The sequence below is a fragment of the Ambystoma mexicanum genome, chromosome 3p, assembly GCF_040938575.1.
Source record: "Ambystoma mexicanum isolate Mex_15411 chromosome 3p, UKY_AmexF1_1, whole genome shotgun sequence".
Taxonomy (NCBI): Eukaryota; Metazoa; Chordata; class Amphibia; order Caudata; family Ambystomatidae; genus Ambystoma; species Ambystoma mexicanum.
Window position 1 is genome coordinate 681,437,194 of NC_090925.1, and position 27,479 is coordinate 681,464,672.

Sequence of the window (27,479 nt, forward strand, 5' to 3'; positions counted from 1 at the left end):
AGGAGCGAACTCTCAACCTGCTGAGCTATCATACCAGCTGACCAACAAGGGGATGTTTCCCTCTGACCACCTTGGTTGGTTTGCTCTCCCTTGGTATGCTCGGGACCTCCAACAGATTCAGCTATGGGTAGAACAAGCCCAGTTCCCGGAGCCTAATCTACAAAACATGGAAAAGGCATTAATGGAGCTAGCGCATGACTTTCTTCTTCCGGCCTCTCCAGTTGGTACCAATTAGATCAAATCCCCCTCTCCAGCTAAGAAGCGCAAACTACATGACCCTTGTACAATCGATTCACTCACTGGCTATGGATATTATACCTGCTCCTGTCGGTTCCCCACCCACATATGCACCGTACCGCGCAGAGACCTGCCCTCTTTGCAGTTTCTGTGCTGTGCAATGAGTTTTGCACTCACGAACCCTCACAAAACTCTAGGTAGGGCCAGATCTCCGATCCACTTGAGCATGCATTGGTTGTTGGACTGGTTGATTGGCTTGTTGGTTGGGTTGGGTGGCTGGATGGAAAATGAATTGGCTGGGCCTGCACCACTCACTGTGTGCATTAGACACTAAATCTATGTTTTCACTGTTGCAGCTACAAGAGGAAGCTAAAGGCTGTGAAGGCAATGAAAGAAGCCAAGGCACTACCTTCAAACACCGTACAGGGAGGCCCAGGCATCCCCGGGACCAACAAGTACAACATGGAAGGGTGAGTGGCAGCGAGCTAGGCAAACCCGGTGATGGTCTTGAAAGCGGGTGATCCATGTCCTATGCTCATTTCTCACTGTTCTATATGCAAAATGGACAAGTATTAATTTAACTTCCTCTCTTTTAAATTTCTATAAAGTTACCCAAGCCCATGTCTGCTGCATCAGATCGGCTACGCCCAGATCAGTTTTCATCATCCCTTTTCTCTGGGTAATTGAAGGAACATTACCAAGATAACCTGAATATTAGAACTCAATTGTTTGTTTTAAAATTACTAATATAAGATAGGTCATGAGACAGCTAGAGCAAGGCCATTCACGTGATTCCATGGTTTCTTAGGAGAACCTAGCATTGGTTTCTTAGGAGAACCTAGCATTATTGGTAGCATTGATATTATAGTCCATTCCGTGAGCATCCTTTAGTCCTTGAAACAGTGGGGAGAGGAGAAGAGGATGCAGATCCATTGTAGTAGCGATGGTGCAACATCAAAGGTTTCAGGGCCTCATTACAAATCAGGCGGTCCGGAAATAACGGTGGCGGTAAACCCGTCGCCACCTTTGTTTCCGGACCGCCTGATCCCGACTCCTGCAGGCGGGAGGTGATGTTCCCGCCCAATTTGACCTGGCGGGTTTAACACCGCCCGCCTGCAGGCGGACGAGGAAACACCGGCAGCATTACAAGATGCTGCTGGTGTTTCCATGATCCCCATTCCCATTGAGTCCCATGGGACTCAATGGGAATGGGGATTAACACCATTCCGCCTCCGTGATTCCCGGAAAACCGGGGTTGTAATGCCCCGGTAATTCCGGGAATCACGGAGGTGGAATGGTAATACAAGTCCGGCGGTAACCAGGCGGTTTTACCGCCTCGTTTACCGCCGGACTCGTAATGAGGCCCATTGTCTTTTACTTTACACCAGCAGCTTCACATACCTACTAATTCTGCTCCCACTCTGTAGGCTCCAGTGCCTGTGGTCTGGCCCCTTCATAAACGGATTAATATATCTTGTAATCTTGCTCCCCCAGCTCCATAGAGATTTGCTTCACACCCCGGACCTCCTCTCACCATTAACATACGAACATGGAAATCCTGCCCCTTAACTCCATTACTACTTGTAGTACTAAATGTACAATCCAATATCCTTTTGGTACCACTATTGGTGTATTACTTCTGACCTTACTAGTGCTACCTTTGAGACCTGTGTTACTTCTGGTTTTACTGTATGACAGCTATTACTAATAATGCTACTGGTGATATGTTGACTTCTAGTACACCTTGTACCACTACTAATACTACCTTTACTGGCATCACTATAACTCTATGTATTACCACTACTATTAGTTCTACTAATAGAAGTATGATTTTTTACTACTTTTGGTGGTATTTTTAACTTTACTATGAACAATAGTAGTATTATATAAAGTTCTATTACTATGTGTAGTATTGTACTAGTATCAGCAAATCAAATTGTTCTCCCATTATTTGTATCCTTATTATTATTATTTGTTATTGTTGCTACCAGTATTGTACCCTGTTACTGTAATGCCTTGTGTATAACACACCATAGCTTTACAGCTAGCTTCACTCTATATAAAACTCAATGAATACATGCATAACTACACATCAGGAATAGTAGCAGTATTGTCATTGCCAGTGATAGTAATATCACTATTAGGGTGATTATTAGTACTGCTATCAGTGCTGCTATTAGCAGTAGCACTGTTTAGTAGTGCCACTAGTATTAGTAATGGTAGTAGTAGTTCTAGCGCAGTGATTACTACTGGTATTATTACAAGTAATTATAATCAAAGCAATGCAAGGCATACTATCACTATTAGTAATAGTACTAATAGTTGTATCACCACTACTAATAGTAATAATACTGGTACCGGTAGTAGTTGCAGCCCAACACTCATTATTATTGGTAGTACTACCAATAACTACAGATTCTAGTAATGCAATTAGCATCAGTAGTAGTAGTAGTATTAGTTGATTTATTTGAAGTATTACTAGTGCTATAATGATATAATCAATGATAGCAATAATGCTACCCATAGCAGCAGCTAGATTACAGGTAGCAGGTATATTGCTTGTAGCAGTAATACTAGTACTTGTGGTAGTCCTTGAGTAGTACTAATATTATGACCAATATGATTGTAGCAGTAATAGTGTTAAAAATGGGAGAAACAATACTCCTCGGAGTAGTACAACAAAAGTATGAATAACATAGGTAATAGTAGCAGTTCCAACAGCAGCACTAGTAACATTTGGTGTTTTACTACAACCCAGCATACTATTTGTAATAGCACTAAAAGCATTACTAATAGCAGTAATAGGACAGGTCTTTTCAGAAGTACTAGTTGTACTAGTGATAGTAATATTATTGCTATGAGTACTTCAAGTGACAGAAGGACTAGTAGTAGTGCTAGAAGTGGCAACAGTGGAAGTAATGGAATAATAGTAATGTGGTAGGAGCAAATGTTTTCTAGACATGCATGTCTGGGAGGGCTAGGATCTGGACCTCAAGCATTGGTCTTGTGGGAAGGGAGCAGGGATGTGTGTATGGCTTGTCAAGGGCCATTTCAATACAATATTTGGGAGCCCCATAATGGACACAAACATATTGAGCTAGGGGGTGAATCACTGCAGATTATCACAGTGCAGGCAGACAGCAGGGAGCTGGAGCATCAATTGTGGAAATAATGTTCAAAGTGGCCTCATATTACACATTTCCACGAAGCCCAACCCTTTTCCTATGAGAACATTTGGAAATACCACATGAAAGAGGTTCAGGGTGTAGAGACCTACCGGGAAATCTAAAGTTCCTTATAGTCCAGTCCACCCCTGCCTCTGAGGCTGTCAGAAAGTAGGGACGAAGTATCACCAGGTATTGGTGGTGGATTTATTACCAGAGAGGAATGTTGTGTGGTTAAAAGTGAAAGAATATACAACCTGGTTAACTTGTAGCTTTGCTGCTGTAATTCAACCACACCCTACACTATGTCCCATCCTCTGATGCCGCTCCCTGTTTGGGAGGTTGCCGCCAGAACACAAAATGGAGGACAAGTGAAATGGCTACAAAATGTTGCATTTAAATTGGATAGCAAGTGCATTTTGGTAGCAAGATTATAAAAAAAGAAAACCTCATGCCCCCTCTAATCCCTATATCCGAGTCCTTTCTTCTGTTTCACAATTTTGGACTTCATGTTCTCTTTCCCAAAGATATTTATGCGAGATTAAAATGTCCAGAAGCAGATGCTTAATTTGTAATTAATTGCAAGCAAAGATCTGTGCATCATTAATTCATTCATTCATCTATTCATTTGTATAGCGTTTTTCACCATAATTATGGCCCCAAAGCGCTGTGGGTTCAACCCCATCGGTGGGATCGGAGTCCCAAATTTGGGAGAATTGGGAGGTGGTAATATACGTGTCTGCCATTAAAGTTATGTGAGGGTGGCCAAGACCCTGCTAGTCACCAATGTCTAAATGGAATGAGTTTGGGCGCAGTGGCGGTATACATTGAACTATAGGGGCAGATTGTGTTTAAGGATATAGAGAGTTATGTGGGAAGGTACAGTTCGAATTTTTGTTGTTAAAGTAGCTTCATTCTTATGGCAGAGGTGCTGTGCAATAGCGTTTGTGTTATATGTGAGTGCATGGTGTGTGAAGTGAGCCTGTGCCTTCCGCTAAGTTGCGAAGGCACAGTGTGCGAGAGGAGGACATGGGTTAGCTGTACAAACAACAATGCAATCCTGGGTTCCATCTATGTACAAGCAGCAGTGCTACGTTTCACATACGATCTAAGTGCTGGATGAATGCATAGTAGTCACCATTGGAGAGGGTCTTAGACTAAAAAATTACCTTCCCTAGTTCCTTCTAGTATGAGACACTGTCCCCCTTTCATGATTACATGCAGCGGCATGGCCCACCCTTCCTGTGCTGTAGAGTTACATGTAGTTCCAACCATGAGCGAGGGATCCAAAGTGCCTAATTGCCCTCCCGGATGATCAGCGTGATTTTTCAAACGTACATTTAAGTACGATGCAATTGCCCACCCTCCCAGGCCGTATGTGTGCAATACCCCACCCTCCCTGCCCTTATGAGTGCAATACCCCACCCTCCCTGCCCTTATGAGTGTAATACCCAGCCCACTGTCAGGATTCGTTACAGGTGCAAGGTGTTGGAAATCCTTCATGAGTCCTTCATGTGTTGTTGGCAGTTCCTAAAGAGGGGTTGGAGGAGGCAGAGCAAAGTGGTAGTGAGGGGAAAAGAGGCTAGTAGCAGACAAAGGGACAGGGGGGCCAAATGTGCAGGAGGGACTGCTGGATGAAAATGAGGGACTGCTGGATGAATTATATATGGTAAGGGGGGTGCGGGAAAGCAGGGGGATCAGGAGCTTGGGGAGAACAGCCAGGTTCTGAGGGCTTTCCTGAAAGTCAGGTGAGCCTCTATGATTTAGAGGGCGAGGGGAGGGAGTTTCAGAAAGTGGGTGCGAGGATGGGGAAACAGGCACCTCCTAATCTGGAGAACTTGAAAGGGGGGACTACTAGGAGGTCTGCGGAGCCTGATCTGAGGATTCTGGAGGGGTGGTAGTGTGTGAGCTTGTTTTAAAGAAATTCCAGGCCTTTCTTGTGAATGGTGCAGTGGGTAATGCATAGGGCTTTGAAAGAGGCCCGTCGGCTGATGGGCAGCCAGTGAAGTGTCCTGAGTGCAGGGGAGATGTGTTTTCTAGTGGAGAGGGTGAGGAGGAGACGTTCTGCATAGTTTTGAATCCGTTGGAGCTTTCTGAGTTGGTATGTGGGCGAGCCTAGGTAGAGGGAGTTAGAGTAGTACAGGTGCCAGAGGATGATGGCAGAAACGCTATGAAGGTAGGAGAGATCTGCTTGAGGATGCAGAGGTGGAAGGTGCAGGATCTGGTGACTGCATTGATGTGACGGGAGAGGGTCAGGTCCGAGCTAAAAGTGCATCCTAGGTTTTTGACTTAAGGGGATGCAGTGGGCACGGGTCCTAATGAATGTGGGCAAGGGAAAGGTTGGGGAAGGAGAGTTACTTTGCCGCAGATTAGGATATATTTTTTTCTGGGTTTAAGGAGCAGGGGGTTGATTGTCATCCAGAGGTCAATGTCTGATGGACAGGATGCCAGGTTTGGGTAGTGGGAGTTGGGAATCTTGAGGATGAACTGAGTGGCATCAGAATTGTTGTAGCAGGTGAGATTGTGGGAACGGATTATCGTGGAGAGAGGCGAGAGGTAGAGATTGAAGAGGACTGGGGAGAGGGAGGCTCCCTGAGGGTCTCCGCAGGAGATTGGACAGGGGCAGAGGAGAAAAGATGAAAGTTGTTGAACTAAGCCCCAGGGTAATGACTTCTTTGCGTTTTTATAGTGCACCTGACCCAGAATGGCCATGGAGTAAAACCATTGCTTTTTCCTTCACATACTTTCAATGTATAGATTTCTTGGCCGGTAAGTAAACATTTTTCGTTTTTCCTGCCCTCTGATGAACTTTCACTGTATTTGCATTATACAAATTGACCTTCCTTCAGTGCATAGTGGACTTTCACATTTGTGTCTTCATGCAAATGAAGACACTGAAGCCAAAAGCGATCCCACCTCTTTTATCCTTGAGCTTTGCAACGCAGTAGAACCTGTTGATAACAACCTTTTGTAATCAGGAATGGCCTCAGACCAGGTCACGCAACACAGTATCTCTTCATGGAACCCAAGCCTGGCTATTTGCATAAAAGCAAAGAGCATTTTCAGAACATAAGAATGCCCACAATTTTAAATCTGGAGCATGTCTGTGATAGTGATTCAGAAAAACAAAGAGGTGTTGGCCAGAAGCTTAAGAATTAATCTTAAACCTCTGGCAATTGCTCTGGGCAACCCTCCAGACCAACATTCTTCACCTGCAAACCTATTATAGAAAAGGAAATACGATTTACCCCCAAAGGAGCAGTCCAGCCTGAACTGCTAGGAGACATCCCTCCTGCATGAGACCACAAGCATCCTCAGACATGTTTCGGCCTTATTGGGCGTCATCCGTGAGGAGTAGCTTGGGTCTCTAGACCCAGCAGGCACAGGACCCATGTCTGGGCATACCTGTCTTACTCGGGGTGATGAAGCAAATCAAAGGGGCGATGGTCGGAAGGTTTAGAATTAATATTAAAATCTGGGAATTGCTTTGGGCAACCCACCAGACCATCGTTCTGTCGAGAGACAGATCAACACTTCATTCATGGCAACTGTCTCTCCCCCACCCCAATATCAAAAAGGCTATAAACACTATTCACTGAGTCAGACGTATCCCCCATATCCGAAAGATGTGCAGCGAATGACAGAACCAATATGAGCTAAAAAAGATGGCACAGGGAACCAGACTTACGATTGAAACATACAGGCATCCTTTGGCCAAGAAGCACACATGCACTCACCATGAAGAAACAAAGACACTAGGTCAAACGTTCATTTAGCCACAAAGAATATTGTTTGCACCATATATACATGAAGAACATAACATAAGCAATATGTACTCTGAAATCCAACATGAACGATATACGTATATAGATTGCTAACGTAGAAATGCAATAGTAATGAGCAGCCATCTTTTATAAAATGGACGTCACAGCCACAATGGACTGAATGGGAAGCCTTGAGGCTGCAGGGAAGCTCTACCTGGTAAATTACCTGAAATACAGATCTGTGCAGGGCACACAGAAGCTTACTGAGAAATTAGGGAAGGCTTGGATGGCTCCGAAAAGAACAAAAGATAATACTTCCCAAGGCACAAGACAATGGGCCCCATTAAGAGTATGGAGGTAGCCATGCCGCTTTTAGCGGCATGGCTACCCCCATACCGGGTACCGGGTCTGGGTTCCTTGAATGGGGAAATACCTGGCCATTCCGACCTTGGAGGGCCCGGTAATTCCCTATACCTGGAACACGGACCCGGTACATACCCATTCCTATTTGAGCCCCATAGGGCTCAATGGGAATAGGGAGGATGCTAACAACAGGCCCGTTAATGATGGGCCCGTTGTTAGCATCCTGGTCTGCTAGCGGGTCCCGCTAAGGACGCCTGGTTTTATCAGACGTCCTTAGCAGGACCCGCGAGCAGACCTCGTAATGAGGCGGTAGAGGGTTAACGGCGCCGCCAGCTCTACCGGCGCCGTTAACCCTCTACCGCACTCCTCGTAATGAGGCCCAATATTTCTCTAAGATTAATTAAAGAATAACCAGAATTTGAATGCCAGGTGCAGAATAATTAGAAGCTAAACTTCATAGGGAATGGACCGACTAAGCCTCCAGTGGTCGAAGAAGGTAATAACACTTGCTTAGCTAAAAGTTACTTGATTAGCTAAAATCAGAAGAAATGCAAGATGGAAAAATTCAAAATACAGTCCTCTCACACGTGATCCATAACTCGAGAACAGTGTTTATTCATCAGCCTCAGACATGGTGAGCAGGAGTAAAGGGTGTGTGCACGCAGGTGAGTTCTCGATCGTATGGTACATGCATTATGAGCTATATGGTAGAGACAAGTGTAAATGACATCTTAGTTATTGTCAGCCATTTTGGAACATAGGCCCAAGCGCAGCGAAAGCACCAAATTTGTTAGTATTAGTCATGCATTGTTAGCACAGACATAACCCACACCACGAGTGAGCTTCAGGGAGTTACAATCCTTTCATTGTCTCAGAGGCTGTAGGCCTTTGCGCACCAGGAAGAATGTGCTCTGCAAGGCCACGAGAGGGGGGCAGAGCGCCTCTTGGCAGTTACCATCCCATGATAAAGATAGCATGGCCCCTCTGCCACAGCACTAACTTCGTCCGAGCTGCAGACCTCCTATGCTTTGTTCCCGAGTTCCCCACATACCACGGTGCTGGCCATGCCCAGAACACTGACAATAAATCTGCAGGACCACCTGATCAATCAAAAACATCAGAAAGCAAGGCTATATCGCCTTCACATTTGGGTTACATGATTTGTGCTGCGAGGTGCCGGGGAGGGATGAAATTATAGCCCAAAACAAGGGTGGAAGACCCTGGCAGGCTGCTGGCACATCTGGGAATGAGTGAAGCATGCGAGTTAGTATAACCTCGGCTCTCCCCCTGAGCCCATATATGGGTCTACGAGGTGCACCGTTACAGTGATAGAGTAGCATTGTTTTCAAAGTAACTAATTGCTTATTAGGGCCCGTTATACTGTGGATGACGAGCCCAGCAGCACCCACGTGGACGGAGATGGACAAGAAGGCTTGGACCAATGGCCTAGCATCCTCTATAGAGTGGGCTGCCCATGTATAGGGTCTCACCAATCAGCCTCACAGGTTTTCACTATGTGTAATGATGACATAGATGATGCCAGGCACCCTTTTAGCTCACTGTACACCACTAATTTGGCAGAACGTTCGGGAGCAGCAGACTTCTTTGCTGATGGACTTCTATTTTGTAGGAATAAAAACTTGTTATCGTTGTAAGTGGTGTCTTGGGCCTTTTTCCCTAGCAGGTTGTATTTTTGGCTCATGGCCTAGGAATACGGGATGGTATATTCTTTAATTGAATAAAAGCAGTCCGCAGACCTTTCTCCCCATACTCCCATTTTGGCTTGTGTGGTGATGACCTGTCAATAGCTCAAGGTTGGTTAGTGTGATGCCAACCAATCAAAACTCTTAAAATGATGTTGCCCATGAAGTAAGATGCCAGCCAATTACCTATTGCAGAGATTATGGGCCTCATTTCGAGTATGGAGGTAAGCATGCCGCTTTTAGCGGCATGGCTATCCCCATACCGGGTCCGGGTTCCTTGAATGAGGAATTACCGGGCCCTCTAAGGTCGGAATGGCCCGGTAACTCCTCATTCAAGGAATCCAGACCCGGTACATCCCCATTTGAGCCCCCATAGGGCTCAATGGGAATGGGGAGGATGCTAACAACGGCCCTGTTAATAACGGGACCGTTGTTAGCATCCTGGTCTGCTCGCGGGACCCGCTAAGGACGCTTGGTTTTACCAGGCATCCTTAGCGGGTCCCACGAACAGACCTTGTAATGGTGCAGTAAGGGGTTAACGGGTCCGGCACCATACCCTTACCACATTCCTCGTAATTAGGCCCTATGTCTTTTTACTTTGATCAATTTTGGGATGGTGTCAGGTGGAGCCATCAGATAAACTATAACCAATGAAAAGACTAGCCCATATATATTATATATGTATACACTTCCCTTAACCTATCCCTCAACCCTGTAGGTTTTTGTAACCAAGATTGTAGTATGACGTCAGTAACAACCTGTTTTTCATTTATAATTTGTTGCTCAGTATGAGATCCTCTGAGAGCTCTTGAGACCTGTGTGCTTATATGCCGTCGCTGCTTTATGTGGATTGATAATGAAGTGGGTTTTTGCCATGTACTTTGACTATTTCTGTTAGTGGGTGCAGGTTTATTGTGCCTATCAGTTCCACATAGACTGGGGCTTTCTAGTCTACCTTTACAGTTCAGTGCCTGCCAAGCCATTGCACAAAGGGAAAGGCCAAATGCATGTCAAGCTTGGCCCAACCCCAAAGGGGAAGCCCAGCTCGAACTGCTATGCCACACCCCTTGTGCACAAGACCACAACCATCCACAGACATGTTTTGGCCTTATTGGGTGTCATCAGTGTGGAGTAGCTTGGGTCTCTAGGCCCAGCAGGCACGGTACCCACATCTGGGCATACCCAACCCACTCGGGTGACAAAGCAAAACAAAGAGGTGATGGCCGGAAGGTTTAGAATTAATCTTAAACCTCTAACAATTGCTCTAGGCGCCCCTCCATACCACTATTCTTCGCCTGCCAAGCCATTACAGAAAGAGAAAGACAATATGCAAATCAGGCTTGCTCCCACCCTCAAAGGGGCAGTCCAGCTTGAACTGAGCAATAATGTTATGTTATGTTTCTTGGCATTTATATAGCGCTCTATATATCATTGGTATGACCTCAAAGCGCTGGTAGGTTGAACGCCCTCAGGAACCCTAGTTCTGGTCAGTAGAGAAAGGTAGAGTCGTAGGGTGCATGGGTGCACCAGATATGTGTGCAGCTGATGTAGATGCCAGATGGTAGCTGCATCCTAGCGTTAGATGTGGTGCTGAAGATATCAGTTTGATGTGTGCAGTCTGGTGGGTGGACACCCAGACTGGGCTCTGGCTGCGTTAGGCCTGAAGGACGCAAATGTGAGCAACAAGGCCGGAATGTGCTCGGCTAGCTGCTTTTTACTATGGTGATGAGGTGTTAATGGGGTCATATTCGTATATGAACAGCTAGGCCGAATTAATCAGGGGTATAGCTGTGTTCTAGTTGTATGATGGTATATAGTAGAGAGTAAGCATAGTGATGTGATATGATGGTTATCTTTATAGCGCCCGAGACCAGGCACGTGAACAGGATGTCAGGGAACACAGCGACACACAGACACATAGAGACAGGGGGCTGGGCGACAGGAGGGGGATGCAGATATATGGCCAAAGCATGGGGAACAGGAAAGCAGGGTACACAGTGATACATGGGGCATGTGAACATTTACGTTCACATTTCTATCTAGATGCTATTCAGGATAATGTTTGTGATTTCATCTAAGTTAGGCACCTGCTTCCATCCACAAGTCCATCAAGTGTTGGACATGCTGACATTCATGATCCTATCTAGATGCAACGCCCGCTAGTGTTTACGATTATGTCTAGGTCTGGCACATGCTAACATTCACAATTCCATCTAAGTGTGGCATGTGCTAATAATCACAATTTCATCTAAGTGAGGCATACGCTAGTAGTCACAATTCCATCTGATTGTGGCACATGCTAATATTCACAATTCCATCTAAGTGTGGCACATGATGACATTCACGATCCCATCTAGATGCGACTCCGGCTAATGTTCATGATTACGTCTAGGTGTGGCATATGCTAGCATTCACAATTCGATCTAAGTATGGCATGTGCTAATAATCACAATTCCATCTAAGTGTGGCACATCCTGACCTGCAGGATCCCATCTAGATGTGACGTCAGTTAATGTTCACGATTACATCTAGAGGCGACGCTGGCTAATGTTCAGGATTACGTCTGTGTGTGGCACATGCTAACCTTCACAGTTCCATCTAAGTGTGGCATATGCTAATAATCACAAATACATCTAAGTGTGGCACATGCTAATAGTCACCATTCCATCTAAGTGGGGCATATGCTAATAATTACAAATCCATCTATGTGAGGCATATGCTAATAATCACCATTCCGTCTAAGTGTGGCACATGCAGATAATCACAATTCATCTAGATGTGGCATATGCTAATAATTACAATTCCATCTAAGTGTGGCACATTCTAATCTACACAATCCCAACTAGATATGACGCCTGTTAATGTTCATGGTTACGTCTAGAGGCGATGCTGGCTAATGTTCAGGATTACGTCTGGGTGTGGCACATGCTAGCATTCACAATTCCATCTAAGTGGGCACATGTTAGTAGTCATCATTCAGTCTAAATGTGGCACATGCAAATATTCATAATTCCATCTAGGTGTGGCATATGCTAATAATTACAATTCCATCTAAGTGTGGCACATTCTGACCTACACGATACCATCTAGATGTGATGCTGGTTAATGTTCATGATTACGTCTGGGTGTGGCACATGCTAACCTTCACAATTCCATCTAAGTGTGGCATGTGCTAATAATCACAATTCCATCTAAGTGTGGCACAAGCAAATCATCACAATTCTATCTAGGTGTCGCACATGTTAATAGTCACCATTCCATCTAAGTGTGGGACATTCTGATCTACACAATCCCACCTAGATGTGATGTTCACGGTTTCTTCTAGAGGCGACGCCCGCTAATGTTCAGGGTTACGTCTGAGTGTGGCACATGCTAGCATTTAAAATTCCATCTAAGTGGGCACATGCTAATAATCACCATTCTGTCTAAGTGTAGCTCATGCAAATAATCCCAATTTATCTAGGTGTGGCAGATGTTAATAATCACCATTCCATTTAATTGTGGCATATGCTATAATTACAATTCCATCTAAGTGTGGCATATGCTAATAATCACCATTCTATCTAAGTGTGGCATGTGCTAATAATCACAATTCTGAGGTAGGATAATGTAGATTGGCAGTTTTTTTTTGGAGTAGAGTAATTGCTCTACCGCCCCACCCATGCCACACTTCCTTTGGTGGTTTGTGCTGGTTGACTGCTGGCCACTAGCTTCCCCTGCGGACACCTGCAGACACATCTTGGAGCTGCCAATGTAGGAGCCGCCCTTTGCCTCAGGGCCCTTAGCCGCAGGGGCTGCCCAGCATAGGGCTGCCCTGGGACGGTGGTTTAAGAGCATTGAATGAGCCAATAGGGGTGAGGGCAGAGGGGAGGAACACAGAGGGGGATGCGGCCTCGGGGGGAAGACTGCACAGGACAACAACGGGCCTGGGGGCACCTAGATTAAAGTGGGTTTTAGCAGAGTGGGGGCCCAGAAGGGCTGGGGAGGCGCAAACACTCACCAGGATCCAAGGCTGTAAAATGGGGAGAGCTGGTGTGGTGTGGGTCACTAAACCCAGCTGTAGGAGGCAATAACCAATCAGACTCTGCATTGTGGATGCAGATAAACCAATAGGGGACAGAGGTGGGTGGGAGGGGAGGGAACAGGGCGGGGGAAGCGCCCTCGGGGAGTGGAGACTGCACAACAACGGGCCTGGGGGCGCCTAGATTAAAGCAGGTTTTAGCAGAGTGGGGGCCCACAAGGGTTGGGGAGGCGCAAACACTTACCAGGATCCAAGACTGGAAAATGTGGAGAGCCGTTGCGGGTCACTAGACCCAGCTGTAGGAGGCAATCACCAATCAGGCTTGGTGTTGTGGATGCAGATAAACCAATCAGGGACGGAGGTGGGTGGGAGGGGTTAAGCGACCTCGGGGTGGGGGGGAGACTGCATGGGACAACAACAGGCCTGGGGGCACCTAGATTAAAGTGGGATTTAGCAGAATGGGGGCCCACAAGGCTTGGGAGGCGCAAACACTCACCAGAATTCAAGGCTGTAAAATGGGGAGAGCCGGTGCCATGCGGGTCACTAGGCCCAGCTGTGGGAGGCAATCACCAATCAGGCTCTGTGTTGTGGATGCAGATAAACCAATCGAGGACGGAGGTGGGCGGGAGGGAAGGGAACAGGGGGGGGTGGCGGCCTCAGGGGGAAGACTGCAAGGGACAACAACGGGCCTGGGGGCACCTAGATTAAAGCAGAATGGGGGCCCACAAGGGTTGGGAGGTGCAAACACTCATCAGGATCTAAGGCTGTAAAATGGGGAGAGCCGGTGCGGTGCGGGCCACTAGGTCCAGCTGTAGGAGGCAATCACCAATCAGGCTTGGTGTTGTGGATGTAGATAAACCAATTGGGGATGGGACTGCAAAGGACACCAACGGGCCTGGTGGCGCCTAGATTAAACGAGTTTTATCAGAATGGGGGCCCACAAGGGTTGGGGAGGCTCAAACACTCACCAGGATCCAAACGGAAGTTGAACTGTGCTCTTTTCATTGGCCATAATGCTCCCCTAAAGTCTGTAACTTGCAAGAAAATTATACCGTTTTGGAAAGACACAAAACAGGATGTAAGGCTTTGGCTGTTTCTACATTCAGTCTTGCACTGAATCTTTTGAAGAATGGCCTGTTTGTGGGGGAGAGTTCCGCTTGAGAACCGATATGAGAGTTTCCTGGTCCATCTTGCCGATTTCCTATGCTGCTTGTGACCTGGTTCCTGAAATGAGCCAAAATGCTTTTTAACTGGAGGCACTTTTAGGTTGCTGAGACATTATTAGTGGTCACATTTAGGTAAGGTTCCTGTGCCAAGCATATCCTCTCCCTCTTTCAAACCCTCGACAAGATTGCAACCAATTTTAGTAGTATGATTCCCCACCTCTCCCTCCACCCGCTAAACTAGAGCCACCCAGTGGGTTTGAGCACAGCCTTCTAGAAACCTCTTAAATTAAATAATAATTTTAAGAAAAGAATCGGTGACTCACACACAACTCGATGAATGTTTCGACTTTCCTCAGAGGACCTTTGATGACTCCAGTGCCTTCCCGACCCCCTTCCACTTTTGCTGGAAGAGGAGCCCACCTGAGCAGGAAGGGCCCCAATGTCTCCTTTCCCGGCTGGAGTGACTCCTGAGGAGCAGATGTCACAGGGATCAGGGCTGCATGCAATCTGAGAACGTCTTCTGGTATCCTGGGAGAAAGTCTGCACAAGACTCCTTGACTGGTACACAAGTAGGCATCTCAGTAGCTGCAAAGTTGTGGCCAGCGGCGACTATTGTAGGCGGGCTGAAGGAAATTCCATTCTATGTGAATGCATGCATGGGAATTATGAAGCACAAACCTCTCTGGGCAGCAGAGCACTGCACTTAGCAGGCGCATCTAAGGGGTTATGGGTATGGTGCGGGGTAGTAGAGGTTGCAAAGATGTGCGGGGGGAGCATGGAGGGAGTGACATTTGGAGGGGGAGAAGTAGGGATGAGTGGCCTGAACAGCGATGGCAATGGCAAGATGTTCTTTGAAAAGTAGTGTCTTCATGTCCTTTCCTGAAGTTTAGTGGGGCACTTTTACCTACAGTGGTAACTTGTTCCAGTAGGTTGGGTGCCACCAATTCTTCTGCCTTTTGGCTGAACCTGGCCTTGGTGTAGGGAGAAGGCTACCAGCAAAAGTTGAGGGACTGTTTCTGGCTTGTCTTGAGGTTCTGTCTCATGTGCCTTCATCCCTTCTGCCTTGCACCACCACAACCTCCTCTTGTGACCATTTAAATCATATAGCCACATGCCCCTGGCTAGCTAATGAAACCTGAGATACCTTCAGCGGTGGCTGTAACCCAACAGTGCCCCTGAAGGGAGGGTACCTCAGTCATATCCATATCCAACAATAACATCGGCAGGCGATGGTGGTTAGCTTGTCTTTCATAGCAGCTGTACAATGATGTGGTTACATCCCCTCTCAGCATCACCACTGTTGCACTGTGACATTTTGGCCAGACATTGCTTGTCTCGTACCTCACACGCTAACTAGGCAACACAGCACATGGTGCCCAGACGTCCTGGTTTTGCCTGGATTGTCCCAGAATTGAGCCCTTTGTCCCCCTGTCCCAAGAGTGGTTTCCATTGAAAACCCCTTGGTCGCTTTGACGAGAGGGTCGGGAGACCTAGAATCGTTGCTGAGACTTCTTGCCAAAAGCCGGTTCACCAACAATTCAATAGTTAAAACTAACAAATGTAGTATGTGTCCTGTAATTTTAAATGAACACTTAAGCGACAACTCTAGCCTTCCTAATGAAGAATCGAACCGCTATCTACACAACTATCGGTAACACACATTACCAGATTGGGACGGCAGTGATTGCAGCCAGTCCGGGAATGATCATTAGCGAAAAGACACACACACGCACGCGCACCCCTCCCCCCTATTCCCCCCCCCGCAATAGAAAAGGTCAAAACGGGTAGAGTAAGAGATTTAGGGGAAGCATTGCACTAACAGATCAGCCACTCCCACAACTTGGAGAAAAGGTTTCTTTCTTTAAGGGAGTTTTTTTTCTCGTAACGTCATTTACCCCTCACTCCCTCGTCAAGCTGGCTCCACTGATATTTTCATTCTTCATTTACATTTTATTTTTAACTTCCTCCCTGTTGTTTCCCTGGTCTTTCCATCGGAAAGCTTTTACTTTTTTGGCCTTTCCCAATTCTCTCTTGGCTCTTCTTCTTTGTGTCTTTGTCCCCCCAACCCCTCACTCCCTTTTGTTTTCCCTGTCTGCTCCTGGCCACTTACAACCTCCTTCTTTGTTTCCCCCCCTATATAGAATTAGGAACATTCATGTTTAACCTTGAAGCAGAAAAATAGGTCGGCCTTTTGAGTATTAATCATTGAAGTGGTTCATCTTGGGGACCCCCCAGCTTGTGTTTAAACCTTGAAACAGAAACATTTGAACTTATTGATGTCTTGCCTCCACACTCAGAGGAAACCTGCGCAGGTGGTGTTCCTCTACATCTCTAAGTGCTTCTTTAGCAATGCACCTCTTTCACAAAACCCGCGCCCACGTCCATAACCATCACCAGATATTTTCCAGAAAAGGCAGATCTACCCCACCCTGTCATATACAGGTCGTTTTCAAAGCGTACACCTTTTGCTTTACCACTGCAATATCCAGTACCTTGACCCCATCTCGATGACAGAAATACCACCACCACCACCACGCAGTCCTGTTTCTGAATTCTGCATAACTCCTGAGTGCCACCATCGGGCATACTATCTCATCCCAAGAAACGTGCAGCTGCACCACAGAACCTTCACGCCTTTGGTCTGCCTTACACAATCACACAGAAATGAATACCAAAACCCAGGCAAAGAAAAACCCCTTCCCCTCCACCATCTTTGACACTCTGAAGCCCCCCAAACAATCCCATGAATGTCGACTAGAACAATACCTGTCCCCAAGTATCCTTTCCTACATGCCCCAATTCCTCCCCCATGCCCTGTAGGGCCGCCATTGACATTGGCTTCCTCCCTTCTTTGAGTGACCTCCACATTCTCTCCTACCCTGCAACCATTCTCTTCACCATTTTGCCCCTGAAGAGTTGTAACCCCCAAACTATTTTCCAGAGAAAGCCACACCAGCCAACCTGGGCAAGATCCTCCAGGGGAACAATCTACTTCCCACCAAGGCCATCATAAAACGCTCAGCGTGATCTTTCCTTCATAAATCGGCCTTCCCCCTTTTGACATTATGCTCCCCTTCCCTGAAATACCTTCCACGCCAGTTGATATGCAATTTGTGGTGACAGCAACAATGATCTCTCGATCAAAAGGACTGCCGTCACCCTTCCATTTTACTTAGAGCCTTTGGCACAATAGCTTGCTGTTCTTCCACTTGCTGGGCTAACCCATTGAATCTCGACCACTGACAATGAGACAATGCATCAGCCTTGCAATTCTGTAAAGCAGGAATGTGCCAGCACTCCAGTACTAACCTCGTCTACAAGCGCACCACCCGGACACACCCCCACGTATTGCTTGCTAATCATTTGCCTCCACCGACTCGTTGTCCACCACAAACGTCGCCCTCCTTCACATCAACCCGACAAATGTAGAGCCACCAGCACTGGGGAAAAACGCCAGGAGTGCAATGAATGGCTCATCCGTCCCCATGGTTCTGGCTACTGCTTCTCACACCACTCGCCATTCCAGTAGATGCTCAATTCTAAGGGCCCTGCTGCTTCAGAACATGTATCCACTGACCACTGTGCTGCCTCAGAGGACAGCCACATGACACACCATTATAATCATTCAGGAACTCCAAGAACCTCTCTAAATCCCTTCGCAGACCAGCCATCGCCCGGGTCAAGTGATGCTTTTTTTGTTGTTGTCGTGACCTGTCGTAGCCATCAATATACACTTGCACAAAGCCCTACCAGCATCCACTACTTTGCAGGCAAAGTTAAAGTGCCATGACAACTGTTCTAGCTTCTGCACATTCCATATTAGATAAGATTTCTTAACCTTCATAGGCATTCAGGGTCACCCAGCTAATTCTGTTCTCTTCGACCCCTCCTTGCACTGTATCTCCATCTGCAACAACTTGCCAATGACTACGAACTCACCAGCCAATAGCTTATCTTGGTGGCCACAATAGCTATGCCTTTAATGGTCTTGTCACTCCCCTATAAGGCAAACAGGCCTGTGTGTTCTTCTATTTGGCCTCAGCAGCCCACCCTTCAGCACCTTTTACCCAGCTTCCCTCCACCCCTGCTGGCTGATTCTTGCTGCACTTCTTACGGACGCGCCTCTGTCAACACTCTGATAGGGTCTAAACCCACCGATAGACCTGGCCCTTTAGGCCAACCAGCAGCTGGCCCTTTACCCCGTACCATGACTCCCTCATTGTTTCCTTTAACATCTTCCTGTCCAATGCATTCCACTATTCTGTGTGCCTCCCCCATTCTCCAGTACTCTTCCAACGGCCCCCTTTCTTAGCCACAAGCCCAAGGCCGCATCCCCCGCTGTGATACCTCCTCGCTGCTATAACCTGGCCGCAGTACCATCCCCTCACTCTTTCCCGTTCACTCATCCATATTGGGTCCCCACTCATTCTCGAGGCCCTCTCTGTTCCTTCTCTTGTATTTGACCGTCTCCTTTCATGAGGTCCCCGCCCCTGGCTGATGCTGCACCCACTCCGTTCAATTCTTACATTTCCCCTTGAAAGTCGCCCCTCAGCATTCGCCAGGGGATCCACTGCCACCCCACATCACCCTTCTCTTCACCTGGAACACCAGCCTCTGCCGGGCCGGACTGGGGCGTGGAAGCGTCTCGGAAACCAATGAAAAGGTGGCCCACAGTTTCAAATGGCAATTCCTTCCTGTAGTGACAGACTGTTTGAATAGCACCCAAGGGGGAGTTTGTTGATAAAATGTAATGCAAAATGTGCAATTTAAAGAATATTTATTCAGCAACAAGGGTAAAAACTACTAGCTTCATAGTGAAGTAACTCCACAAACTGGCCCACATTGGCAAAAAAAGTGGCCCACTTTGACCAAAAAATAAACTGGCCCACACCAGCATTTTGCGTTTTTGGTTCGGGCATTGCCCTATTGCCCTATAGGCCAGTCGGTATTATCATAAGTGACCTAAAATCATTTGACCTAAAACATTTGGTCAAAATGTTTGACCTTTTTTTCCTGTCAAATTTAATTAAATATATACATGGGAGTGGGTAAGGTTATAAATTAGGTTGAGCAGAAGTGGGTGGGTGTTGTGGGGGGTCTCCCCCTGCTTTTTAGACTGAAAAAAAGGTCAAATAAATTCGACCAAATGTGATTAGGTCAAATGTTTTAGGTCAAATAGACGCAAACCGGCCTATTCGAGCCCAGCCGGTGCCCTTCTGCATACTCTGACTTGGCTTGTCCTACCACCAGCACTCCTTCTTTGGCAAATCTGCCTCTAACACTCTCGTCCTCATCCTTCTTCGCCGAAGCTCCACATACATCCTTGCTATTACTACTCTTTATTTTGCCCCACTATGCCTTTAAATCTGTCATAGTCCCACCTCTGTTTACACTCTCCCTTCTGCCCCCTCTCAAGCCCTAACTATCACCCCATGGCCGCGCCTTCTCTCACTGCTACTTCCTTTCAGGCCTTCACTTGAACCCTTGCGCCAGCCCTTTCACTCTCTCTGCCTTTCTTGGGCCAAGTTCTCTTCTCATGTTCTTTTAAGCCATGCCATCTGGGTCCTCTTGTGCGTGAGACCCACGTGGAATGGTGAAGAACATCCGATGACATTTGGGTGGTTCTTCCTTCTGCCACCCCTCAGGGAACGCTCGCCCCCCTCTATCACCCTTATAATTAATAAAGGACTTTCACCCGCCTTACTATGCCCCTCCCTCATTTCATGCCACACCAAGTCTGGCAACAAGGATTCTGGAATCGGAACCCCATGTTAGGGATGGGTAGGATGAAGGGGAAGAAGCGCCTTTGCCCCCCTGGTTCATCTCTTTCTGTGGCTAGGCATGAAAGTTGTGAGCGTTGCACCACAACTGCCCCCACATGGGTTGGGAGAATTTAAGCACTCCCAAGGAGTCCTAAAGCCGCCTCCTTGCATCTGAGGATCGCGCTATGAAATAGAAATAAGACTGACTAGGTAATGCAGTGAGGGGTGGCAAAGACATCACATTTTAAGTGTGACTCACTAATACAACTTGCAACAGAGGACCATCAGAAGTGATGTGCCCGCTGCCCACCCCTCTCTCCCTCATTTCAATGAGGGAGAGAGTGGACGGCGGGTTAGCACTACAGGTATTAATTGACTTTTCTACAGCCAGTGTAAAATGCGGCCTGTACATTGGTACTAATGAACTATGGACGGTTATGAACACTATCTCAAGGAGCCCTATTAGACTTTTGAGGAACCTTGGGGGCACCATTGATCATCTCTTCAGTATGGTGGGAGTCTTTGCCTTACCCAGTTAATTTATTGATTCGTTACTGGGGTGTACTGAGGCGGATAGTCCAATTTTCCCTCTTTTTTAAGACAATCCACACAGAGCTCCTTACTGTGTGAGCCTGGGTGATGAGGCGGGATCTACTGTAATGTCCCAGCGAGTTGTGAGCTTGACCATCACGCCCTCACCACGGTTCCTGGTTTTTCCAGGAACTTCAATTATGAAATGGGGACTATGGAGGGAGCAGTTTGAGGTGTACATGGAGGCGGGGGATGGCGTGGATAACTAGGCTGTCAGGTCCCACCTCGCTGATGGGCCCGAAGAGGCAGCCCCCTGGTGACGGAGTGATGATTATGTGGGAGGTCTGGTAGCAGTAGCTGAAAAGATTGAATTTGAAAATATTATAGTACATACAACATCAAACACAAATGCACCTCACTATACCATCCCCAGTGCAATGGGTTGGTGAAGCGATTGCATAGGAATATCTGGTAGCTCGCAGGTGCAGATGTTCACACAGAACTGTTGGTACTTCAAGAGGGAACTACTAAAATTCCTGTTCTCCTGTACCATTGCACACCGTAATAACGCAGAAGTTACACCATTTGAGTTGGTGTAAGGCTGCCTGCCTTTCACTGGCCTATGCATAAACTGGGTGTAATACAAAGGGGGGCTTTGAGATTGAACACAAACATGGAATAGCTATTGTGAGGAGTGTACAGGACAAACAGGCCACCAGGAAGAAATACACAGGTCGCAGGGCAGGGACAAGACTTACAATGTAAATTGTGAGTGTGAGTTGGTTCATGGAGAGATGCAATTCGGGAGGCTCATTAAGGGACTGCCTTGCTATTCCAGCCCAAGGAGAGTGATGGAGCATAGAGGTGATTGTGTTCTGTTCGAAAATGGTGATAGGTGGAATGGAAGACGTGTGGTTTTTGCCCTTTTCCAGGTAGTGAGCTGCACAGCCCCTGGTCTGATTTTTCAGCACTCTCCTGTTTGCCTAGTGGTGAGGGTGCCAGTATTATCCAACCAAGCAGTGCTTCTCCGTGATGTGGACCTGGTAAGGCAGATGACCGTGCCCCTGTGGTATCTGTTTCCCCAACCAGATCCCATCTCAGAATTTATTTGAGGTGTCCCAGATGAGATTAAAGGACTATGTGATGTATTAAGGGCTTTTGGTATTATTGTTAACCTCGTGCACTTTCTCTTCTATTTTTTGAATTCGTGGGAAGATGGGCCATTATCTTTATTACCTTGCCAAATGTGTCTTATTGCATTAGAGACCTGCATGGAATATTGACGGCATTCGATGAAGACTGAGCAGCTATTCCCCCCACCACTCCTCACCAAGCGCTCCCCCCTCTCTCACCGTAGTAATTAATACAGGCCTTTCATACTCCTCACTGTGACCAACTCCCATTTCCCACCAAATTTCTCCACCGTCAATCACTTATCTATCTTCCTATTTTCGCCCCTCTCCCATGCTCCTCCACCTCTGCGTGATAGTGCAGGCTAGAACTGACACGGCCACCTCTGCCTGACTCTGCTCACCTTTCCATGCTCTCTTCCCAGCTGCCTCCTCCACCAGCACACTGTAATATCATGCCTGCAGAATGCAGGGACACGATAGGATCCTAGAATGGAACCACCGTGAGGAGGGTGAGCGTGATCAAGACTGTTGGAGAGTTGACGAAGGAAGCAGGGGCTCAAATTCATATCCCCTTATCTATTACACGTATACTTGTACTTTATTCAATACATATCCCTAGTTATAACCACGCAACACGTGCAAGTCGTTCCTCAACACTTCAAGTGGCGACGAGTGGCCTTACTGGGTTTACTGCGACCTGTACCCACAGCTCGGCATCCTGGTAAGCAGCAGTTGGTGAAGCTGTCAATCTGTCCAACAAGGGGAGAGCAGCAAGCACAGTGCCAGCGCAGAAGGTTGCACTGCATTTTTGGCGATCTCGGGGGCTGACGAAAAACGAAGGGAACACATTAGAGGAAAGGACCACACAACGTGAGGTTAACTCACGTGACAGCATGTCATTTTACATGGTCAGGCACCTTATATACCAGTATAGTGAATAGGCATTAATAGGGCCTCCTCCTTGTCCCAGTATAGAAAAATAAATTGTTTTGTTTATGCTCTTACATTTCTCTCCCTGCCTCAAATTCATCAATCTGCCTATATATTTCATCAAGCAAATGTATAATAATACAACTAATGATAGCACAGTTGGACAGTTAACAGAATAGTGCAACAACTTTACTGGAACACATCACAAACGCTACCCAAAGGGGCGCAGGAGACATGGCCATGCATAGTGTTCCCCCACCAGCAATGTTTCTACCTGAAGTTGGCGAACCTGTTTTGCCATGGAAAAGATGGCTAAACGCATTTGAACATTACACTAATGTAGAGTGCGGCACCAATTATAGTGTGGAGAGGAAGAACTCCTTACTTCTACATTGTTTCGACCAGCTGGCCAAGGAAAATGTGAAGACCTGCCTGAATTAATGGCTGATGAAAGTGGGGATATGAATGAATATGAGAAGTCTATAAAGAAAATGAGCAAATACTAGGACAACAAAAACTAAGCACTATTCTAAAACAGAACACTATAAGTTTGAGAAACGGGTATAGGAGGTAGAAAGTGTGCAAGAGTACATTACAGCACTGCAGAAGTTAGCCAGGATGTGAAAGTTTAATCAACAGTTGGAAGAAAGATTGAGAGATCAAATTATGTTAGAGAATGCAGCTGAAGTAAAGTGCAGAAAAACTTTGGGCAGAGGATGATCTGCCTCTGGAGACGGCCGTAAGCATGGCTAAGGAGGTTGAACAGACAGAGAAATGTGTGAACACATTAGAAGGCGTAGTGAAAGAGATCACAGTTAATACTGCCCTAGCTAATACACCGCAACCACCCAGTGGGGAATCAATTGCAGTCCTAGGTAATCAGAGTGTGAGAAGCAGATGGAGCAGTGATAGCAGAGAGTCCAGATAAAACAGTGAAAACAGAGAAACAAGAGATGCAATGCACAGAGACAACAGAAGGGGTTCTATCACAAAGTTTCAACAAGGACGAGGAGGACAAAGAGGAATGGGACGGACTTCATCAAGAACATACTACAGGTGTGACGGTCCCTGCCATTAGGCTAATAGGCCGATCTCTCCTGCTCTTAGGATAATTTGTAGAATTTTCAATGGAAGAGGGCATCTGGCTAGGTGCTGTTGAAACAAAAATACCTTCACAAATTAGATTGGCAATGAAGACAGTGATGAAGGTGAGGAATGTGTTTCAGTGGTAGAAAGTGAAGAAGGAGATCTAGATAGTCCTCAAACTGTAATTCATATTAATGGTGTACCGGTTGTGATGATGGCAGATTCAGGAGCCAAATTTACACAAATCCCAGAGGTGGAATGGAGGAAATTTGGACCCAAGTATTTACATGAAGTGGATATCAATCCAAGAGCTTATGGTGGAGTTAAAATTGACGTGATTGGATGGTTCAGAGCAACCTGGGGCTTCAAAGAAAGACAGGCTGAAGGGCATATATATGTCTCAAAGAAAGGGGCATCTCTGCTCTTGAGCTGGACACATCAGAGGTTGCCGAAGGTACAGCTGGATCCGAATGTGGTGGAATCAGTATTTCTGAATGAGAGTCCAGAAATAAGCAAAGAAAAGATACAAACTTAAGTATTGAAAGATGAAGTAGGTTGTTTGAAAGGATTTATACATCATATAATGCTTAAACAAGACTGTAAACCAGTAGCGCAGAAACTACACAGTATTCCAATATTGATGAGAGATAAGGTAAAGCTTTAATTGAAGAAGCTGGAAGAGCAGGGAATCATAGAGAGCATTGATGCATCTGAATGGGTGCCGACTGTAGTTGTAGTAAGGTAGAGCTCAGGAAAGGTCAGAGTCTGTATTGACCTAAGAGAACTCAGCAAATGTGTAATTCCTGAAAGTCATCCTTTTCCCTAATATACAAGAATTGATTTCTACAATGGGTCCGGCAAGGTCTTTTTGACACTCGACCTTACATCTGCTTACAATCAAGTTAAGTTGCATAAGGAATCCAGGCATCTGAATACATTTACTACTCTTGAAGACTGTTCCAATATCACAGGATGCCGTTTGGCCCTATATCTGCGGCTTCTGTGTTTCAGAAGATCATGTATAGAATACTTATAGAAGAGGGTGTCATTTTTTTCAAGATGATGTTTTAGTGTATGCTGAGAATGAAGAAGAACATGATAGAAGACTGGAGAAAGTCCTCAAGAAGCTGCATGATGTAGGAATGTCTCTCAGTAGAGAGAAATCAAAAATTAAAAGGCAGGAAACTGAGTATTCGCGACATGTAATCTCTAAGGATGGAATTTCACCTAAGAAGGATTTGATTGGCGCAACAGAACATATGGTAACACCAAATTGCAATGACACGTCAGGAAATGTTTAGGCATGGCAGAATACTATTCAAAGTTTATTCAAGCATTTGCTGATCACACTGTTGCCTTGAGAAGAATGATGAAAATTAGCAAGAAACGTGCATGGGATGAAAGTTGTGAAAATTAATTTCAGTACATAAAGAGGGCATTAGCAGCAGCACCAGCGTTGCAAAATTACTAGACGGGAAGATGTACAGTGATTACAACGGATGCATGTAATGTTGGTTTGGGAGCTATTTTAATGCAAATTGACGAAGGAGAAGAGTATGTAGTAGCATTTGCATCACAATTGCTGAAGGGTCCGCAGAAGGCATATTCAACCATAGTGAAGGAAGCGCTGGCCATCTGATGAGCTGCGGACAAATTCAGGAACTTTGTCTGGGGGACCAGATTTGAGTTGCATAATGATCACAAACCACTGGTTGAAGTGTTTTCTAACCACTGGTTGAAGTGTTTTCTACAAAGGGCATGGACAAAGTATCTGGTAGAATAAGAAGATGGGTGTCCAGGTTACGAGAATTTGATTTTGCAGTGACATACATTCCTGGAGTGAGAAACTATGCCACAGATTGTCTCGGATGACAACAAATGTAGAGACCAAAGATGATGATGAAGATCAAGAGGTGATTTATGAAATATCAGAACCTTCAATATCAAAGCAAGAACAGTGTGAAGAAATGGCAAAAGATACTAACATGATGATAATCATCAGAGACTTAATGGAGGGTGGATTAAATAAAAAAGACTGTGTAAAGGTTAGGATTGGAAGGTTTCTGGAACATAAGAGATGAACTGTGTGTTCAAGATAGAATTCTTATGAGAGGAGACACACTTGTACCACCAGTGGGAATCAGGTAGAAGGTGATACATCTTGGACATGAAGGACATCAAGGAATAGTGAAGTCTAAGTGCAGAATAAGGAACAGCTATTGGTGGCTGACGTTTGATACCCAAATTGAAAGGATCACCAGGGATAGTATTCTTTGTATAAATTGTGACAAAGTGTGTGTGAGTGAAAGATGTCCAATGGCTCTCACCGATATACCAGGGAGACCATGGGAGAAACTAGCGATTGATGTGACTGGACCTATATGGAGTGGCGGGTGTCAGACATATTGTATTGTAGTTGTTGATGTGTTGACTAGAGGGGCAGATTTGATGAGGACTCTGCATGTTATGACCAGAAGAGTAATTGAGTTTTTGGAGGAATTGTGTAGGTGTGAGGGTTATCCTTAGGTAATCTTGACTGACGATGGTTCTCAATTCAAGTCGAAGGAAATGGGAGAATACCTTATGGAGAGGGCCATTGTTCACAAGACCAGTGCCATTTATCATCCCCAAACAAATGGGGTTGTGGAGAGATATAACAGGGTGATGGAAGAGGCCATTGGATGGGCGTGGTCTAATGGGAGAGATTGGAAGAAGACTGTGAAGATAATGATTTTGGCTCATATATTCACGCCACAAAGCACAACAGGAGTTTCTCCTTTTGAACATAGCAGAGGGAGGAAAGCCAGCACCAAGTTATTTCCAGGTTGGATGGGTGATGTGACCATTATGGAAGTGGTGTTAGATGACGTGAAGGGCAACATCAGAAAAAGAAAGTTAAAAAACAAAACAATGGGGGGGGCGTGGCCAGCGCGCGGACGATGCGGACGTGAGCCGAGTGAGCTCCCGCTGGCGCCAAAACAATCCTGCATTTTCATCCTGATTCCTGGGAATTTCGTGCAAAATAAACACTGCGACCGAGCCCATAAAGCTGCAGGCTCGGATTGACGGAGGTGGTAGCACCTGCCTGCCCAGACGATGGAGATAAACCCACATTTTGCCGAGGCCCGGCAGCGGAGCTACGCGACCAAGATGGCCGCCGGTGTCTGGGGATGGACTTCTTCCGCCTGATCGAGAGGCCCGAGACGACCTGACACGGCGGGGCATGAGACAGAACGTGAGGCGGACGCATGGGACCTCTCTTCCTCCACCGCCGAACCTGAGATTATTCACCGGCTGAGCCTCGCTGACACCCGGAGGACGCCCGAACGGATCTGATCCGCGAGAGAGGTGCGGGGGAAAATGACGGCCCTCCTGAGGTCCCGGTGGTGTGCGGCTCCTGCCTCCTGACTCATATCTACTTTGGGACACCACACCGCGACTGCAGCCGCGTCAGAAGTAAGTGACCGGGCCCGCTGAGGACTGTACCGTACCAGCGAAGGGGGGACCGCCACCCATTTGGGGGAACAGCTAGGAGCGCCGGAGGTCAATGTGTATTATGGAGGCCCACTAAAGGGCGCTGGGCCTTAGAGTACTCTCGTCACATAAGCCCCAGTCCCTG

The 27,479-nt window shown here is 46.5% G+C and overlaps 1 protein-coding gene across 1 annotated transcript in view; it reads left to right on the top strand.

Annotated features, from left to right (window-relative positions):
- Positions 1-27,479, top strand: part of CDHR2 (cadherin related family member 2) — a 552,802-nt gene that overhangs the window by 483,485 nt on the left and 41,838 nt on the right. The window contains exon 29 of the mRNA XM_069651470.1: positions 594-707. Coding sequence (XP_069507571.1) covers positions 594-707 — 114 coding nt within the window. The remainder of the gene's footprint in view (positions 1-593; positions 708-27,479) is intronic.